Source organism: Oratosquilla oratoria, chromosome 19 (assembly GCF_046742065.1).
Source record: "Oratosquilla oratoria isolate Oo_2021 chromosome 19, ASM4674206v1, whole genome shotgun sequence".
Classification (NCBI taxonomy): Eukaryota; Metazoa; Arthropoda; class Malacostraca; order Stomatopoda; family Squillidae; genus Oratosquilla; species Oratosquilla oratoria.
In genome coordinates, this window is record NC_134795.1 from 25,654,656 (window position 1) to 25,675,774 (window position 21,119).

General features: G+C 41.4%; 1 protein-coding gene across 6 annotated transcripts in view; it reads left to right on the forward strand.

The window, feature by feature from the left end:
* The window catches only part of LOC143035806 (uncharacterized), a 78,536-nt gene that overhangs the window by 32,668 nt on the left and 24,749 nt on the right, over positions 1 to 21,119 (forward strand). For 5 of the 6 annotated variants that reach the window (XM_076202780.1, XM_076202786.1, XM_076202785.1 and 2 more), the window contains exons 3-4: positions 2,140 to 2,412; positions 12,543 to 18,868. In XM_076202780.1, coding sequence (XP_076058895.1) covers positions 2,140 to 2,412; positions 12,543 to 18,868 — 6,599 coding nt within the window. The remainder of the gene's footprint in view (positions 1 to 2,139; positions 2,413 to 12,542; positions 18,869 to 21,119) is intronic. The other variant, XM_076202782.1, reaches the window with a different exon arrangement.

The following is a 21,119-nucleotide window of genomic DNA, read 5'->3' on the forward strand; positions in this document are numbered from 1 at the left end:
CACTTAATTTCAAGTTTTATTTTCTCGAATGACAAACTTTTCCTTAATCTTTTGGGCTTTATCTTGCCAGTAATAGTTCTTGCAGGTTGCTTGGAAGCCATCACATTATGTATTTCTCATAAAAGCAACAGTGAATGTGAAATAGTAGCACAAAACACAGACACTGATACACAGTCTGAGAGAGTAAACACAACTGAATAAAGAGTGGGAACGAGTTTCGATGGATGGTGCTGCAATTGCTGTGCGTTTGTTTACTGTGTGGTGATCATGTAATCAAGCAACTACATTGAAAAATGAGTAAGTGTAGTTCAAAAGGATTGTATAAATGAAGTATCGGCTGTTGAACCATTGAATAGCGAGGGAAACCTGTATCAATGATGGCAGTCATAGTTTAGATCTTGACAACAGCCTACTCTCAATCCCTAGCATATGATGATGCTGATGTTCATGTCATGAGGTGCAAGTGGGGTACACAAGGATGCTGGTGTGATGCATCCTGATTATATTATGTAGTTGTAGCTGAGTGACCCCTGTATTCTGGGAATGGGCTTGATTGCATTTTCTGTGGTTATCAACATTCAGGGTGAAAGAGAATGAGGATTGCAGCTGTAACTTTGTTTTATAATGCGTGTATTTTGACGCATCATTGAATCATTGTACATCAGGCACCCTAACATTGTGCATGAGAATTTGACAAGTATTGAAGAGAAAAAAGCTTGTCAAGGGCCTAAAAAGCTCTTGTTAGTGCTTATGTGTCTATTTCACACTTTTGATATTCTTTTGAGTTAATAATGATCCAAGGTACACATAATTGTCTACTCTCTCAAAAGCGCATCCAACAATTATCTTACCTTCTTGATGTTGGAGACCTCTCTGTGCATGCATTATTTTGGTCTTGTTTACATTTATTCTGAGGCCTATTTTCTGTACTGCTCTCATGAACCCCCCAAGCATTTGTTCAAGTTAGGGCATATTGTCTGCTAAAAGCACTTTGTCATCAGCATAGTCCAGGACATTCAGGGTAAGTCTCCCAACCCTTGCACCAGTTATTACTTGACATACAACCCATTCCAGCACCAGGATAAACAAGCATGGTGACAAAAGGCATCCCTGGTGAACACCAGTTAATAAGTGGAATGGGGTACTGTATGTTCCCATCACCCTGACCTGTGAAGTCATGTCGCTGTACAGTACTTGAATAGTTTTCATAAGCTTGGTAGGAATCCCAAAGCCAGATAGTATTGACCTTGAGCTGTTCCTGTGGAGGCAGTCATACGATTGTTTAAAGTCTATGCAGTGCAAACCTAGTTAACAAAATTAGTTTATCACAATTAACTGGTTCAAAAGAAGAAGTCTCACCTGCTTTTTTGTTTGTTTATTATTCTTTGTGAAGATATATCTCCAAGCCTTCACTTGGATGACTAACCACCTTTCACAGTATTCTGAGATCCTTTGAATTAATAGGAAGGCAGTATTTGATCTTCATGCTTGTTTTACACTATTTTCACTTCCATGATATTTTTGTCCTAGAAAAAAATTTCCTTAATTTTTTACTAACCAGTTCTGCTAAGGGACTGTATGCTGGTCCTTCTTAGTTGTCTTCTTCCTCTGCTATCTCTTCCTCTTCTTCCTCCTTGTACTCTTCCTCCTCTTCTTTCTCTTCCTCTTCTTCCTCTTTCTCTTCTTCCTGATCTTCTTCTTCCTCTTAGTTATTTTTCTTCTTCCTCTTCTTCTTCTTCTTCTTCATCTTCAGTGTCTGTCCTTCATTAAAAACCATTGTGCTGAGACCAGGAGGGAAGTAGCAAGGAATGTAAGGAGAGATTGTTTGGGGATGAGAAATTAGGAGAGAGTTTGAAGGCTATAAACTTGTTTTCTTGCTATAGCATTTGAATAAATGATAGAAATTGTTCCTTCTTTGCATTTTGTATGTTTTACACACCCAAATAGGATGGGTGACAGTGGAAAAACTCGTATGAAAACCTTTTTTTTTTTTTTTTTTTTTTTTTTTTTGCAGAGAAGTGTGCATGGGTGTTTTGTTATGATTACCATGATTTCTAATGCAGTTTTACATTTAAGACTGAGTAGGGGATATTTTGATGAATTAAAAACATTTTTATTGATTAATTATTTACATTGCAGGCTATGGAGCCGAAGCGGGAAGTGAAAGAAACCGCGAGCGGGCCAGTAGTCGAGGTGGAGGAAGCAACAGTAGCAGTGGGAGCAGAGGAACTTCTGGCACTCATGCAGGAGGGGGCGGGAGTGGCGGGGTGCCCTTGTGGGGAGACTTGAGGACGTTCCAATACAACAACTACCCAGCCTACGGAGCAGCAACACCGTGGCAAACCACACAGGCCAATCACCATGGCACGTCACACAGCTACAGTGAGGATGAGACTGCTTCCTTACCCACAGGTCCTGCTGTAGATTAACCTGCACCTTTGTGAAATGCATGTGCACACACTCATGAGGCACGATATGGGCTTTTGTGCACATATGCAGACACACAAAACATTAAAGTTGAAAACAATTGAGTTGAACTGATGCAAAATGGGGTATTAAGTTATTCTGTAATAGAAACACACACACAGGAATGAATCACACAGGCAAGGGGACTCAATTTTAGGAAATCAGATTACTTAGGGTTGAAAAAATTCGTTATAGAAACAAACTGGGAGGAATTTATGAATACTGTAGGAATAAGAAGTAAATGGGAAATCTTTCTTGACATTTACAACCTAGGAGTGAACAAACATGTGCCAAAGACCAGAGAAGGGAAAAAGCAAAAACAGGACTGGTTTAACTAATGGTGGGATTGCAAATAAGGCCAAGGATTTGGCTTGATGAAAATGAAGAAAGAAGAAAAGCAATACAACAAAAGCTTACAGATGAACTAGGAATGCCTATACCAGAATTCACAGGGAGTAAGAAAGCAGTTTTGAAAGAGGTGTAGTAGAAAAATACAAAGATGAACCAAAACTGTTTTATAGGTACATAAATGGTAAATCACTACAAAAAGACCTAGATAAAGTCTTAGAATAGAGTCAAAAGTGTGAGGTGAACTTCAGCATCAAGAAATGTAGTATAATGGAATTTGAAAAAAGTAAAGATAGAGTATCGGGATAATATAAAACTGGTACAAAGGAAGTTAAAAAAGTTAACTCAGAAAGGGAGCTAGGAGTAATTATCAGCAATGACATGGCACTAGACAAACATATCAACAAAATAGTCGAAGAAACCTTCTTCTACTTGGATGAAGAAATGGTGAAGAAAATATTAGTTACATTGATAAGATCAAGATTGGAGTATGCTGTTACACTATGGACACCCAGTACAGAGAAGAATATAATGGAATTAGAAAGAATTTAAAGAGCAACGACAAAGGTGGCACCAACACTTTCCAAACTGACGTATGAACAAAGATTGTCCAAACTGGAACTACCAAACCTAGAACAAAGAAGAGAAAGAGGAGATCTACTGACCATCTACAGAACTATGAAAGGGATAGAAGTCCTCAGTAGAGATGATTTACTAAAGTGGGATAAAAGAAAAACAAGAGGACATGAAAAGAAACTTAAAAAGGATAGTTATAGAAGAGACCTGAAAAAGGATATTTTCCTACACAAAGTGGTGGATATCTGGAATAAATTGGATGAGGAAACGGTGAGTGCAAAAACTATACAAGAATTTAAGAACAAACTTGATACTGAAAGATACAAAGACGGGTCACTGCGAGCATAGCTCTTTCCGTACAATACAACTAGGTAGGTAAAATACACACACAATAGTGTGCAAAAACCATACATGAATTTAAGAGCAAACTAGACACTGAGATACAAAGGTGGGACATCATGAGTGCAGCTACCCATCCTGTAAGATACAACAAGGTAAATACACACATGTACACACACACCATCAAATCTTTCATATGAGGAGAGACTGGCTAAATTGAAATTATTGACTTTGGAACAAAGAAGAGAAAGAAGCGACCTGTTGACCATTTGTAGAATCATGGTCACAAAAATCCTTGATAGAGAGGACTTACTAAACTGGGATAAAAGAAATACAAGGTGACATAAAATAAAAAAGGATAGTTATAGAAGAGATCTGAAAAAAAAGTTTTCCACATAGAGTGGTGGATATCTAGAACAAACTGGATAAAACAATAGTGTGTGGAGAAACTATACACGAATTTAAGAGCAAACTAAACACTGCAAGATACAAAGACACGACACCACGAGCATAGCTCCCCTTCCTGTAAGATACAACTATGTAAACACACAGACTTGGTCAAGTTTATAAAGTTTTGGATGAGGAGAGAGCAAAAATTAGGATATATTTGATATAGCTTAAACATTAATTGATGAATGGATGGAGACAAAAAGCAGAGTTTTGCAGGAGGAGGATGGACCAGAAATGTAATTGTGAAATCAGTATCTGGAAAAAGTGTTACAGAAAAAAGTTAAGTCAGCATATGGAGCTCTAAAAGATGGTGTATGCCAATATTTATGGCTTTATGAGCTATATTAGAAGAAAGTTATCTGAGGAGAGAGGAACTTTGTATATAATGTCTAGTTTAGACCAAATAAGAAAAAGGTCTGAATATCGGTGTAGTCAATTGGAAGTACAGTGTATGGAGAAAGGGAGATGACATGAAAGAAGAGTTGAGATATGATGATGAAGGTGGATGAGGTGGTACTCTTGGAAGGAAATGCTTAATTTATAGATGTGAAAGATGTGGGCATGGAATGAAGAAGATAACCAAGAGATGTAGCAAGATATGGGATTGTAGTTGAAGGGAGCAATAAAGATATGATAATGTAGTCCATAGATAACAGCTGTGGAGAGGTGAACTAGGAAGACTGGGTAGTGTGTGGAACTGAAACATCTTGAAGTATTAATCTGTTAAATATAGGTATGGACAAGGTAATGATACAGTGGATTGTAGAACCAACTAGGATGAGAGGAGAGATGCACCAGCCAGATTGGGTTTGTTGCTGATTAAAGAACCTGATGTTAAATTCTTGATAGATCAGTACCTGTGGAAATGAGGAACCATCTGCTACTCATTCCATTTGACTGTAGAGAATACAGAACAAAGTGATGAGTCACTTAGACAAAGAAGATACAACTTTGGGTAGGCTTTTTTTACATAATTATGACACAGACCCACCTTCACCACAAATTACTTTCCTCACTTCCCACCTCAACACAAGCTCTAGAACTACCATAAGGAATTTTGACTGCCCTCAAACCTTTTCCACATCCCATATATCTACAACATAATCCACAATGACTTCCTGTCACCCTCGTCATATGCCTTCTTTAAATCCATGAAAGCCCAAAAGACATCCTTACCCTTTGCCAAAAACTTCTTTCATATCTTCATTACTCTAAAAAATTGATCCGCATATTCTCTTCCTCTCCCTAAACTTACTTCTCTTGTTCTCCTAACCCTCTTAATTAACCCTTACCATCCAGGAGGTGCTAAGATAAGAGGGAGGGTGGAGGGGTGTGGAGTGTATTCAGGGATAGAATGGGTGGGAATGATTTTATGCCTTTTCCTTTTTGGCTACCTCCCTTGTAAGGGGGAAAAAGGCTTGGTATATGTATGTACCATACGAAGACACCAGGGTCGGTGTCCTGAGCTATGAATAGGCAAGGATGCCGATGTTAGCATCTTGATTATATTTAGTTTTATTTGTAGCTGAGTGATCTAATATTCCGTGTTGACTCTCCCTAGAGATTCAGCATAGTGTCCCTAAGGGTCTGTTGGTCCACCCACCATGCTTGTTCCCACCAATCACATAAATCAGTTAGATCGTACATCACTCTCATTTTGTGTCGGATTATTGTACATAAAGCAGCTGGTGATAACTGATAGTGGATATGTTTTTATTACTTTTTTTTTTTAAGAGAGTGAAAGAAATAATTGGTCATATGTAAAGGCTTGATTATGCCCCACCCTCATTTTTTTTAACTAATTCTTTTTTTTTTACATAGAGGAAAGTTGATCATAAACAGGCTTGATCACATTTTGTGGTTATCCAAATTCAGGATGAAAGAATGAGCGAAAGGAAAATATAGATGTAGCTTTATGTTTGTCATAGAACACAGTAGCCATTGTAGCTCAATGAAGTATTGTACTTTACTATTTCACTATGATAAAAGGCAGCCATTGTAGCTGATATGTTCACCACATTTCACACCCAGTACCTCTACCCCCTTACCCGAACCCAGGGTCAGCTTTGGTCTTCCCAGGCATGGTTGAGCACTCTTACCACTGAGCTACACTGATTACCCACTTGACCGTGGTTGCAGCTTTGTCAAATCTTACTCTCCTTTTAACACGCAATCTCTTTTTCTTTCTATTTTTTTTCTCTTTCTCTTCCTCTTCTCCCTCTCTCTCCTTTCCTCTTTCTCCTCTATCCAACATAGCAACCCCTACCATACTTCTCAGACATCTCATCTCAAAGACATAAACTTTTCCTCTCTTCCTTCTCTAAATTCCAAGTCTCTGCTCCATACAGTGCCATTGGCTCAATTGCCCCTTCATACAATCTTCAATTTGCATCCATTCCCAGTTGTCTATTTCTCGTAACATTTTTTAATCCCCCAAGGTATTTACTTCTCTCACTCTACAATTTACCTCCACCTCTATTCCCTTTCCTGCCACATGTGACCCCAAATACCTAAAGTTATCCACTTCCTTCAGCCTCTCTCCTTTTAAACTTCCAACTTGTTTCCTAGGTACTAGTACATGTCCATTAATGCCTTAATCACCCTTCCATCTACCACCCTCTCCTATTTTTTTCTTCCTAAATACTGTGTTAGCTATCGTCAACTTGTTAAACACACAACCATTAACTCTCTACTATGGAGAATGGATTTTATGCCTTTGTTTTTTGGCTGCCTCCCTTGTAAGGGGGAAAGAGACTTTGGTATATGTATTATGTACTCCACACTTCCTAACAACTCCATATATTGGTTTATCCTCTTCTCTAGCATTGAGATCTCCCAATACCACTATATTGACCTTCCCAAAACTCTCTACGCATTCATTTAAATCTATCCAAAAATCCTCCCTTTCCTCTACATTCTTCTCTACCAGACCCAAATGCACTTACAGAGGCCCACATCTCTCTTCCCAGTTTCATCTTCATCCACATTAACCTTGAAGAAACTTCCTTTTACTCCACCACTTGCTTACCTCCTCACTTACTAGTAGAGCCACCCCTTCCCTTCCTTCTCCTCTCTTCACTCCGACACCCTCCCTACTATACTCCCAAACTCCAAATCACTCCTCCCTTTCAATTTAGTCTTAATACCAACACATCAGTCTTCTTTCTCACAAATGATCTGCCTTTATCTTCCCATTTACTCTCATGTGTACCACACTCAAAAGACATTAGAAGATCCAAACTTTAGGGTTCTGTTTGGAAAACTCCCAACCCTCTCATGCCTTGACTTCCACAGGAATGAGTCCTTTGGGGATACAAAAAGTAGGATGCCTAATCCTATACTCTGTCCCATTTTAGCCACCTTTTAATTTGAGTGGGAAGCTCTGTGGCAGTATTCTTTTCCCCCAACTACAGGGGAAGGCAATGAAAATATATAATCAAAGAAAAGGTAAAGGACAGTATTAAGATGGGGTGTGACAGCATAATAGGACAATTATAGTAAAATAAAGTAGCATAATTTCTCTATGATTAGAAATTTCCTCAAAACACTCGCTCATTTCCAATTCTAAAACAGGCTCTACTACTTTCATAAAAACTCTTGACTGATCTTAACATCTTCCTCTCCCATATATCTGCAATACCTCCCACAGTAGAATAAAGGTTCTTGGGATTTAGTAGCATTTGTTTTCAGTAGTTTTTATTTGAACTAGACTTAATATATGGAGGAGATTTTTTTTTTTATACATGTTTATATCACTAAGAAATATATCATTGGTACTTCCATTGTAGAAATAGATTCAGTTTGTAGTAGTCGGCTCTTAACATATGCTGGAGGGACATAGACCTCTCTCCCACAAATGTTAAAAATCCATCGCTAATTACCATTTCTCTCAAAAAAAACCCTAGACCCCATAGGTACATATACAGGGTGTATAACTAAAGAAATACATTGTGTGCATCCTTTAAAACATGTTTATGAAAAAAGATACATTAATAAGATGCATTGGTGATAAAACAATCTTGGATAGTGGGTGAGGTAGTTCAGTACACCCATTGCCTGTTGTAGCTCACTACTCCCTGCTCATCTCCAATCCTCACTCTCCTTTATATTGTGCAATGTTTTTATTGCCACAGGTAATTGTGTAGCATATTCTTGATTTATTTATTTATTTTATTTTACTTTATTTTTTATTTATTTATTTTATTCATTTATTTATTTTTTATTTATTTTATTCATTTTTTTATTTTTTTTTTATTGTTATTATTATTTTTTTATAAATTAAAAGTTCCAAACTTGCTCTCTGCCACTCCATACATACACACATGTGCACACATGAGTTTAAAAGCAAACTAGACACTGCGAGATACAATGGTGGGACACCGCGAGCATAGCTCCCCTTCCCGCAAAATACAACTAGGTAAAACTAGGTAAATACATGCATCAAGAAATGTAGTATAATGGAGTTTGGAAAAAGTAAAAAAAAAAAAAAAAAAAAGAATATCGGGACAATATGAAATTGGTACAAAGGAAGTGAAAAAAATGTCAGCTCTGAAAAGGACCTAGGAGTAATTATTAACAAAGATACACAGGCAAACTGGATATTAAAAAAATGTAAAGAAGAACTAAGACAAAATATAACAAGTTGCTCACTCAAAGAAGGAAAAATACCAGAAGACTGGAAAAATACTGAAATTGTACCAATTTTCAAAGGAGGAAATAAGGAAGATCCAACAAATTACAGACTGATTTCCCTTACAAGTACGGTAGCCAAAATTTGTGAAAAAGTTATAAAAAGTAGATGGATAAAACATCTGGAGGATAACAATATACTAAATCTGAGACAATTTAGATTTAGACAGGGAAGATCATATACCACAAATTTGATCCATTTTTACTCAAGACTACTAGATATAATACAGGAAAGGAATGGATGGGCTGATTGTACTTTCCTAGATCTACAAAAAGCTTATGATAAAGTCCCACACAGAAAACTACTAAGAAAACTGGAAATCATAGGAATGCAAGGTAAACTACTGAAATGGATGAAGGACTTTTTGCATGGAAGAAAAATGAGGGTAGTGCTCAGAGATGAGAGTTCTACATGGGAAGAGGTAATTAGTGGAGTTCCACAAGGATCAGTACTGGCTCCAGTAATGTTTGCTATTTATGTGAATGACATGAACGAGGGTGTGAAATGTTACATGAGCTTCTTTGCAGATGACGCAAAACTATTGAAGAAAGTGAGTACTGAAACAGACTGTGACTCACTGCAGAGAGATCTGAACAAGGTTGGGGAATGGATTCAGAAGTGGGAAGTGGACTTCAATATTGAGAAATATAGCAAAATGGAATTTGGAAAAAGTAAAAAATAAAAGGATATCAGGACGATATAAAATAGGTACAAAGGAAGTAAAGAAAGTGTGATCTGAAAAAGACCTAGGAATAATCATCACAAAAGATATGTACCCTGATAAACATATAAACAAAATTACTGATGAAACCTATAACTTGCTAAGATCAGTAAAAGTGGCTTTTACTTGCTTGGATGAAGAAATGGTAAAGAAAATACTAGCCACACTGATAAGGCCAAAATTGGAGTACGTAGTGATACTATGGTTACCCAGTACTAAAAAGAATATAAGGAAGATTGAGAGAATCCAGAGAGCAAATATGAAGATGGCCCCAACACTATCAAAACTGTCATATGAAGATTGTCAACACTGGAACAAAGAAGAGAAAGAGGTGATTTGTTAACCATCTACAGAGTTATGAGAGGTATAGAAGTCCTTGATAGAGAAGACTTACTAAATTGGGTTGAGAGAAACACAAGAGGACATGGGAGGAAGCTCAAAAAGGACAGTTATAAAAGATACCTGAAAAAGAATTCCCCACAGGGTGGTGGAGCATGGAACATACTAGATGAAACAATAGTGTGTGCAAAAACAATACAAGAATTTAAGAGGAAATGTGATATGGCGAGATATAGACAGGACACCATGAGCGTAGCTCCCCTTCCTGTATAATACAACTAGGTAAACACACACACACACACTCACACACACACACACACACACACACACACACACACACACACACATCCACACACATCCACACACATCCACACATCCTTTCATACTCAAGATTTATCTAACCTTCCTTCTCCCCAATTCTCCCTCCCTCTCCCCCACATCCCTTTACTCCTCTCCCCTTGCTGCCACCAGTCAAGTAATTTTTATTGCCGTAGATAAAAATTTTGGAATTGATTTTAGTGAGGAAGGGTAGTAGTGGTGTAGAAATGTATACAAGCAGTGCAGGGTGAGTCAACGTGCAAATATCCAAGTTTATCACTTGTTGATATTTACAGCCTTCTCCATGAATAATTGAATTCATTAATGTTAAGGGTTGACTTTACTAGGATGTCTTAGAAATGTCATCTTAGAATTTATTATTTTAGAAGTTACTATAATGGTGGAGCCAATAGTTACCTGCTTGTGTTGGTCCTATAAGATAGAGAACAGAGAATTGTCTACTTGCTGGCTATTTTCAAAACACGTCGGCCCCCCTCACCTCCATCTAGAGGTGTATGAGCTGGCACTTGGTTTATGAACTGGGTGCAAGAACTCTGTTAGCTTCTACTGTTTTTCTTCCACCTTTTCATGTATGTAGAGCTGACAACCAGCAACTACTACTCTTCCACTACTTTTAGCTGGTGACAGGAACTACCTCACACTAATAGAACCCAGACAGATCCAGTGTTTCTTCCCAGAGAGATCTATGGGAGAGCCTCAAGATTTTTACCATCCACTGTGGTACTGCAGGTTTCCAGTCAGTGAAATTTGAGGAAGTTGTTACTAAAACTGTAACGGTTCATGTGTTACAGTTCTATAATAAATATAGTTCCAATTTTTATATTAGACTTTAATTTGCTTGTAAGGGCTGCCAGTTATTTTGTTTTCATGTAAATTATTATTTTGTAACAAAGTGAACACTTGTATGTATATATGTGTAATATATATATACATGCATGTATGCATACATACATACATACATATACCAAGGGTTTTTTTCCTGTACTAGGGAGGTAGCCAAAATCAAAGGCATAAATCCACTCCCACCTATTTCTTCCCCACATACTCCACTTCTATTGACCACCCCTCCCTCCCTCCCTCCCTCCCTCCCTCTTTTCTTGGCTTGGCTCCTCCTTTTATGTGTATATGTATGTGCGTGTGTGTGTGTATATATATATATATATATATTATTTTTTTTTTTTTTTTTTTTTTTTCTTTCTTTCTTCCCTTTTTTTTTTCTCTCTCGTTCTCAACAGTATTATAAAGTGCAGGAACCAAGGAACCAACCTGTTAGTGGTTGTTCTACAAGATGGATGTCTGAGGAAATTGTTTCCCTGTTGCTCTTCTTGAGAACCTATAAGCATCCTCACTGTTTTGTGGAGGTGTAACTTTGAGGAGCTGGCAGTAATGTCAAAAGACTCAAAATCTGCTGTTAACTTGACTATTTTTCTTCCACTTTCTCGCATATGGAGAGCTGACAGTAAGCAAATGCTCCCGTCCTAATAGCCAGTGATATTTCTTCCCTTAAAAATCTGTGAGAGGACATGATTGGGCTGAGGGTGTTCATTGAAACCAAAGGCAACAGTTATTATTAATTTCATTAAGATTTGATGATATTTGATATTAAGAATTCACATAATTGCATGTCTTTATTGGACATAAGAATTATACATACATATACCAAGGCTTTTTCCCCCTTATAAGGGAGGTAGCCAAAAAGGAAAAGGCATAAAATCATTCCCACCCATTCCATCCCTGAATAGAATAGAAAATAAATAATAATGATTGTTGTTCCAAGTTTCACTGATGAGAAGCCTGCAACCTTCCCATAGATCCTAGGAAAGAAATACTTGACTGTTGCCAGTGTTGTGTTAGTGTGGGTCTGTTTTTAGATTACTGATTAACAGGAGGAAGAGGAAGAAGAGAGAAGTTACTGATTGTCAGCTCTCCTCTTGTGAAAAAGTGTTGGGGGCGAAGTCAAAATTTATAGAGGTCTCAGGTCTGATCCAGAGACCAAGTACCAGCTTGCCTTTCCAGCTTTAGGTTTTCAAGATGACAATGGGAATATGGGTCCCTCCAACATTCATCTAGCAGACCACAACTAATAGTCACCTATTGTTGGTCCCTGAAAGAGTACTCGCAGGAATATATTAAAGTTTCCATGAAATTGGCCTATTCAGTTTAATCAGGCTAGTGTATAAGATGACATTTTACAATAACTTAGCAGCTTCATAAGTAAGATTGATAAATTGGTTCATGAAAAGATGGTTTCATCCTTTTTTGATTGTCTTGCAGCATCAAGTGGTAGTGGAGGGGACTACCGCCGATATGGATTTGGCAGTTATCCTGAGAGCCACCACTCCGAGGGACGGGCAGGAGAGGGCCGACGTGTGCCGAGCAAAGGGGAAACCAAAGTGACGCCACCCATTCCCCAGGATTTGGCCACTGCCCAAGCTATGGCCATTCAGCAGTTAGTGCAGCAGCATCCCAATGAAGTGTACCAGAGTATGCTGGCACAGCGGCTTGCCACAGCAGCAGCTTTAGAAGTCTCGTTGCCCACATCCCTGGCAGCCAAACTCAGTTCAGCCTCCTACCAGGCAGCTAACCTGGCTTCACGACAGCAACAGCATGCTGCTGCCATTGCAGCTGCGTCAGTTGGTATCAATGGTGAGAGCAGTAGCAGCCGGGGACTATCAACCAAACAGCAGCCATCCCCAGGAGGCCAAAGAACTCCCCAGCCACCATCAAAGGAGAACATGCAAGACACAAGGGCCTCACCACACACTCCAGGGCCTGCTCACTCCACAGCATCGTCGCTCTCCACAGTGTCCACACACTCCACACCACCATCTCACTCTATAGCACCATCCCATTCAACAGGGTCTTCGCATTCAACTGGACCCTCACACTCCTCAGGCTCCTCTCACACCTCAGGACCCTCACATACCAGTGGATCATCACACTCCACAGGTCCTTCACACCCCACAGGATCCTCACACCCTGCTGGATCCTCACATTCTGGAGGCCCATCACACTCCTCAAGTTCCACACACTCCACAGGTCCCCAGCACTCCACATCACACACTACTGGTTCCTCACACTCCTCTGGACCCTCACACTCCAGTGGACCCTCACACTCCACTGGACCCTCACACTCCACTGGACCCTCGCACTCCACTGGACCCTCACACTCCACTGGATCCACACACTCCACTGGACCCTCGCACTCCACTGGACCCTCGCACTCCACTGGACCCTCGCACTCCACTGGACCCTCGCACTCCACTGGACCCTCACACTCCACTGGACCCACACACTCCACTGGACCCTCACACTCCACTGGACCCTCACACTCCACTGGACCCTCACACTCCACTGGACCCTCACACTCCACTGGACCCTCACACTCCACTGGACCTTCACACTCCACTGGACCCTCTCACTCCACTGGACCTTCACATTCTGTTGGACCCTCACACTCCACTGGACCTTCACATTCTGTTGGACCCTCACACTCCACAGGTGCACCACACTCCACAGGACCTCCACACCCTTCCGTATCCCCACACTCCTCAGTACCTCCCCAGCCTACAGCTCCATCACATTCTGCTGGACCACCACAGTTGACAGGAGCCCCACAACCTACAGGCCCCTCCTCACACTCGACAGGACCTGCCTCACATTCGACTGGACCTCCCTCACACTCTAATGGATCCTCACATTCAAGTGGACCCCCCACACACTCGACTGGAACTTCTTCACACTCATCTGGACCCCCCTCACACCCACCTGGACCTCCTTCAATGACTGGACCCCCATCACACACTGCTGGACCCCCCTCACACTCAACTGGACCCCCCACACACTCATCTGGACCCCCCACACACTCATCTGGACCCCCCACACACTCGACTGGACCTCCATCACATTCATCTGGACCCTCTTCTCATTCGGGTGGACCTCCACATTCTGTAGGCCCTTCAAATTCTGGAGGACCTCCACATTCTGGAGGACCTCCACATTCTGGAGGACCTCCACATTCTGGAGGACCTCCACAATCTGGAGGGCCTCCACACAATTCAGGGTCTCAGCATTCAGTAGGACCTCAACACTCGATAGGGCCTCCACATACAGTAGGACCACCACATTCTGTTGGACCTCCACATCCTGTGGGGCCTCCACACTCTGGAGGACTTCCTCATTCTGCAGGACCTCTGCATAGCTCTTCCAAGGGGCCTGGAGGTAGTGGTGGCAACACTTCCAGTAGTCACAGTACTGGCGTGTCTTTGGCTTATAGTCAAGGTAGTGGGAGTGTAAACACGAAAACAACAGTTTCCAATAGTGGGAGCATCACTAGCTATAGTGAAGGTGGTGGGATACGTAGTGGAAGTGAAAGTGAAGGTGACCATCGACCAAGGCACCGTCGAAAGCAGGAGCAACCAAAACGGCAAAGTGTCATCTATACAGCTGCTCCCCGTATGGAAGCAGCAATGGAGTCCAGTTCCGAGGATTCACAAGGCTACGATGTTCTGCTCACACAGTCTGCCATTGTTGGGAAGCACAACGAGTCTTCTCATGAATCCTCACGGAGCCCAAGCGAGCCAGCAGAAATCCCAAACTTATTGACCTCCAGCCAAGAGCAGCCGATGAGTGCAGCCATGAGCCATGTCCTTGCTCACCCTTTTCTTGCTGCACACTTCGGCACCAACAAGTTTTCAAAGTCAAGCTCTTCAGCTGCTCCAGAGGTCACTCCTATGCAGCAACAGCCACAACCAAATGTCGAGTGTATGCCAGTAGAACCCATAGCTCCCTCACATGCTGGCAGTCATGTGAGACACGGAGACGATGGGAAAGAGCATAACACAGCACCTGTGTCAAGTACAACATCTAATTCCCATGTAACACCGCAAGTGGACCATGAGAAAGTGACGCCTGTAAAAAAACGGAGACGTTCTCAGAGTTATGTGGAAAGGGATTTGAACGTAAATGGTGAGAATGTCGGAGTGAGTGGATACAGTAGTGTGGGAAATAGTATAGTTACTAGCATCCCTGATAATCAGCCTGTAAGTGATGCTAAGAATATTTCTAACTCTAATAAGCTAGAAAGTAGCTCTGTGAATGGTGTCGAAAGGGAAGATCCCATCAAAGTGAGGGACTTTAGGGAAAATAATAGTGGTCAAACTAGTTGTAGTAGAAGTAGTGATTCAGTGTTAGAATTAGAGGAAAGATTTGAAGAGCCCGAGGAATTCATTAATGGTGAACATGGAATCTCAAATAGCTCAAATAAAAAGAGCAGGAAACGTAAATCTGAATCGTTAGGCTTACCTGAAGTGCAACCCACTATCGTAGATCTAAGTGATCAGATGCAACAGAGTAAGGGAGCCGAATCAAAAAGACGAACTCGACAAAAGCGTGCAATTTCTTACGTAGAAGATGGAACAGATCCTGTTTTAGAAATGACTGAGGACTCTTCCCCAAGCAAAAGGAAGGGCCGCAAGTCAAAGGATTCCAAAGATGAAGATAGTCCAGTGGATGCAAGTAACCCTATATCACCAGGCACTCGAGTTGAGAGTGCACAGACCGTGAGTGTAGACAGCGCCCAACAAGGCAAGGGAGGCAGGGGACAACCTGTGGAGAACAAGCGAGGGCAGGAGGTGGTGGCCTCCGGGCGAGGAAGGGGTCGTGGCCGTGGGCGAAGTCGGGGAGATGCTGCTGACACCAGCGCACAAGATTTTCTTGACTCTGTCAAAATGCCATATACCCCTGACCTTGCCATTCCGCCACCACCTCCACCTATGCCCTCACTTAATCTAGATCCAGATGTCTATGAATTTAACGATACTGACAGTGACGGAGTTGTGCGTGGGCGAAAGGGGGGAAAACGAGGCAGAAAAAAGGGAAGTGGCAAGAAGTGCAGCAAGGCAAATCTTCAGGTGTTTGAAATGATGAACTCTAGTATCAGTCCAAGGAGGGAAAAAGAACCACATTGCAAGTCGCCCAAATCTCCCAAGTTCTTCATGAATTCAAGGAGTCCTGAGAGGAATAAGGGGAAAGATGGTGCAGTTCCCTCTAGCCCGGGTTCAGCTGTGAGGGACCTGTCTAAAGCTTTTGAGGCACAAAGTACTGGGGATGTGGAAGGTCATTTAGTGGACACGGATGAGTCGAAAGTTGAAGGTGGTGATGGTGCAAGTGATGGAACAGTGAGTGAGAAACAGACAACACCATCTAAAGAAGATCAGGGCAAAGTTGGAGATGTCAATCAAAATCAGCAAGAACCTGAACATTTGGAGGAAATCTCACCCCGAAGGAGCAGCCGGAGAATGAGAAACCGGGATGTTCGAGACAATAGTAACGTAGATGTTAATGATAAACCCATTAGTAAGTGTGAAGAAAATCAAAGTGAAATTGATAATGAAATGCTAAGTGAAAATGTGGAAGTAGAGTCCAGTGATCCCGTTGGTGTACAAAAAGTGGGGAAGGTAGAAAACATTGTAGAAAATAATGTAGTTGGAAATAGGAGGACCAGAAGGAGAAGTGGGAGAGGTGCAGCAGAGATAACTGTAGATGTAACTGTACATATGGCACCTTCAGAACAGTTGAAAAGGGATGAATGTCATGCCAAAGGAACAGACAGTGCTGAAGGAAAGGAAGTGACTGAGGTAACTATCGATGATTGTGTAGTGGAAAAAGAGAAATCTAGTGAAACTAGTGTTAATGACAAAAGTGATGTCCAAGAACCAGTACAAGAGTGTGTGTTAAATGCAACAGATCATGAGGAGAGTTTTGAAGATGCTGAAGATACACCTGATAGCTCCCCTAGTAAGTCAGGTAAAGGTGCAAAGAGCAAAGGAAGGAAGAGGAAGGCCAAAGCAAAACCTAAGAGCAAGAAAAGTGGTAAGAAATCTACAGATGCATCTGTGCAGGAGGTGACTCAGGATAGTGTGCCACAAGAAGTGCAGCACTCCAAACAAGTACCTGATGAATTTCCTTTGTTGTCTGCTGATGTAGGAGTGAGGACAGGCACTGTTACTCAGAACAAAACTGCTGAATTCAATTGTGTAACAGATGCCAGTTACACAAATAAGAAAGACAAACAGGATGATGATAAAAGTACAGGCCTTTCTTTTGATGATAAGCCTTCCTTAGAGCAGATTAGTGCACCACTGCCAGATTGGGCAAGTACCAGGGAAGAAAGTATTTTGGATGACAATGATGCAGCAGGAAGAAGACGTAGATCTAGGAGAGGGTCAAGTAAACAGCAGCAGCAACAACAGCCACTACCCCCACCAGCAGAACAAGCACCTTCCCCCCAGCCACAGCAACCAGAACCTCAGGAGCAGCAGGATTTATCTGAGGAGCCAGAAGCAAACCTTGCCACAACCTCTAACCCCATAGATCCTATAGGTGATCTTGTACAAGACCAGCTTGAGGTGAATCCTGCCCCAGCTATCACTCCCCTAGCCAACAATGCCTCCAACTCCTCTGGCTGTGATTTTGTTGACAAATCTGTAAAGCCAAATATGGAAACCAGTGTCACAGCAGGAGACACTTGTGATGTACATGATGTGATACCTGCAGAGCCCTTATCAGGACCTGTGGACAAACCCCAAAGTTGTAGAACTGAAGCAGATGTTGATGCAGAAACGGTGGAAAACATTGCCAAATTCTTAGAAGCTACAGATCCAGTCAAGCAGCCTACTGCATCAACGTCCTCCTCTATCTCAACATCTTACGCAGAAAACAGACCAAGACGCACACAACGTCGGCCAGGAAATTTAAATGATGGGGAACTGTTGATGCTGCTCAACATGGAGGATGAAGAGAGTGAGGATGAAGATTACATTCCCAAAGACCTGAATGCTTTGGACAGTGGAGCAGATACGGATGATGGAGAGAACAGTTTATCTGATGGAGGGGAAGAGTGTGACACAGGCATGAGTAATGCAACTGATGACGGGGAGGAAGAAGAGGAGGAGGTGGAAGTAGCAAGTGATAGTGTGCCAACAATGAAGATGAAATGTGCAGCTAAAATGAAAGGTGGGAAAAAAGAGAAGGTAAAGAGTACTGTAAAAGGAAAAGTTGATAAGTCCAAGGGTAAGGTGAAAAAAGGAAAAGCCTTTGAGGTAACAGGAAAGAAAAAAGTGGAGGAGAGTAGGAAAAAAAGTGGAGGGGAGGTACTGGACCGTAGAGGACCATTTATTCGCTTAATGGAGGATGGGGAAGGTGAGGTGATTGTCAATACACCGCATCGTGAAGAAGAAGATGTGGAGAAAGCTTCTCGCAAATCCAACATTCATTTTTATAGTGAAATAGAAACTAAGCAGAAAAGTGCCAAAGTAGGCTACAACAGTACACTACACAATAACTATGATGCCTTCTCCAAAGATATCTCCTGGTTTTGTGCATTCTGTAAGAACTATAGTCACTACGGTCAACTTGGGGACCTGTATGGCCCCTACTTCATTGAGGGTATGAGCATTGTGAAGAAAAATTTCCCTGAAGTGGTTGATGGTCAAGTGGTGAAGGCAACTGCCAGCTTAGGGGAAGCAGCAGTGAGACAGAAGGGCAGGCGTAGTGTCCGCAGCAATTCTGCATCCGAGTCAACGTCAGACGCCCGAAAGGTTGGAGTTTTACATTTATATTTTTAAGTAATTTTATTCCTTGTCTGTTAACAGTACATAGCCTCTATGGAAATAGTTGACACATTAGTTTTGTCATAATTATGAAAAATCTTAAAAGTCCCGTGAAGTAAATGTTTTCATAGAGGTTTCCTTGACTAGATATCTCATTCACAAAAGTTTTTCTAAGGACATGTTTCACTGATGTGAGGCAGCCACATCTGCAAGGTTTTATGTTTACTGCAAAATAACTGCAGTAGCATGTTGAGATTAACCCTTTAACCAGCTTTGTGATATATCCATTTTTGTAGTGTGGACAGTGGGGGAAATGCAGGGATGACCCGTCATCCAGGAGGAGCCAAGATAAGAGGGAGGGAAGGGGGTGGAAGGGAGTGGAGTATGTGGGGATGGAATAGGTGGGAGTGGTTTTTATGCTACCTCCCTTGTAAGGGGAAAAAACACTGGTATATGTATGTGTATGTATGTATTGTGGAATATTGGTTGAGTGTTTGTATTGGGGATGTATAGGGTACTCTGCCTGCAATTATTGAAATATATGTTTATTTTTGGCCATGTATTGGTCAGAAATTTATCATATTTTACAAAAAAAAAAATAATAATACAGGAAATGGATTGTATTGGAATGTGCTTCCATTCACCTCTTGAAATAGGTTTCAAAATAGATTAATGGTAGAACACTTTATTTATCAATGTGTGTGTTTGTTCATTCATGTTCATGTCTGTATCTGTCCAGTATGGTTATATACTATCCCAGCTTTTATGTGCATGTTAATTTATATATGTATATACACACACACACAATATATATATATATATATATGTGTACGTATATGTATGAAAGAGAGAGGCTGGAGGAAGTGGATAGTATTAAGCATTTGTGTTTTCATGTGGTAGGAAATAGAGAAAGGGTGGAGGTAAACTGTAAATTGGGAGAAGCAAGTAAATATCTTGGATGGAAAAGTGTCATGAAAAATAGGCATCAGAGAACGGATGCAAAGAGATTTAATGGGTAACCATTGTACCCATGACATTGTATGGGGCAGAGACTTTGAATTTAAGAGAGGTAGTAAGGAGAAATTTAGATATGGTTGAGATGAAATGTTGAGAGGTATGGTGGGGGTTTGAGATGAAGTGTCAGAGAAGTATGATGTGGAGGCTGGATAGAGTGAAATGAGGAGGGGAAGAGGAGAGTGGGGGTGGACAGGGAATTGCTAGGTAGGGCTGATGAAAGAGTATTTAGATAATTTGGACACATGGAAAGAATGAGTGAAAAAAGATAAATAGCCAAAGAGGTGTGGAAAGCAGAGGTGGATGGAGTGAATGTAAGGGGATGACTGAGGATGAGATGAATGAATGTGGGGCTTTGAGCAAGAGGGGAATGTTTGTTGAGCAGGGTGGGGAGGCAGCAGGGAATAAGGGTGGTTGGAGAATGATCGTGTATAGATGATATTTTGATGAAGCCTGAAGGGATTTCTCCTTGTCTTCTCTATTTTCTGCATGAGGGAACAAGGAGGGAGGGTCACCACTTAAGTGAAGCAGTCCTGTTGTGGATGTACTGTGTCATGCTGCATTGTTTCTGACCTGGGCAATGGGCAAGAGACAAAGGGATGACCCTTCATCCACAAAGAGCTAAGGTGAGAGGGAAACGAGGGTGGTGGATGGGAGTGGAATGGGTGAGATTGTGTGCATCCCTTGAGTGGCTCTCTCTCTTATAAAGGGAGGAGCCCTTGTGTACTTACCTAGTTTTATTATACATGTGTGTGTGTGTGTGTTAACCTTTACTAGTCTTTCAAGGAGGAAGTGCTAAAGTGCACAAAGACAGTATGTGGGATGAGGAGGATGGGAGGGAACAGGAGAGGCAGTGAATGGTGGGATGAAAAGAAGTGGAGGAAGAAACAAGTATATAAAAACTGGTTGCAAAGTATAACCAGAGAAGCATCGGAGAAGTACAGAAGAGAGTAGAAGCTAAATACAAAGTGAAGGAGGCAAAAGGATGTACAGTTGGTAGGTGATTGGCAGGGAATTATGAAAAGACTGTAAAAAAGTGAAAAGAGTGAGAGTCAGGTAGAGAGGATAATAATTTGATGTGGCCTCAAGGGACATTTCCTTGTCTTCTCAATATTTGCATGAGGGGGGTGAGTAGGGAAGGTTGCCAAGTAAATGAACTGATAGGGTTCAGCTGTGGATGTGCTGTGTCTTGCATTGCTGCATCTAATCCAGGCAGTGGGCAGAC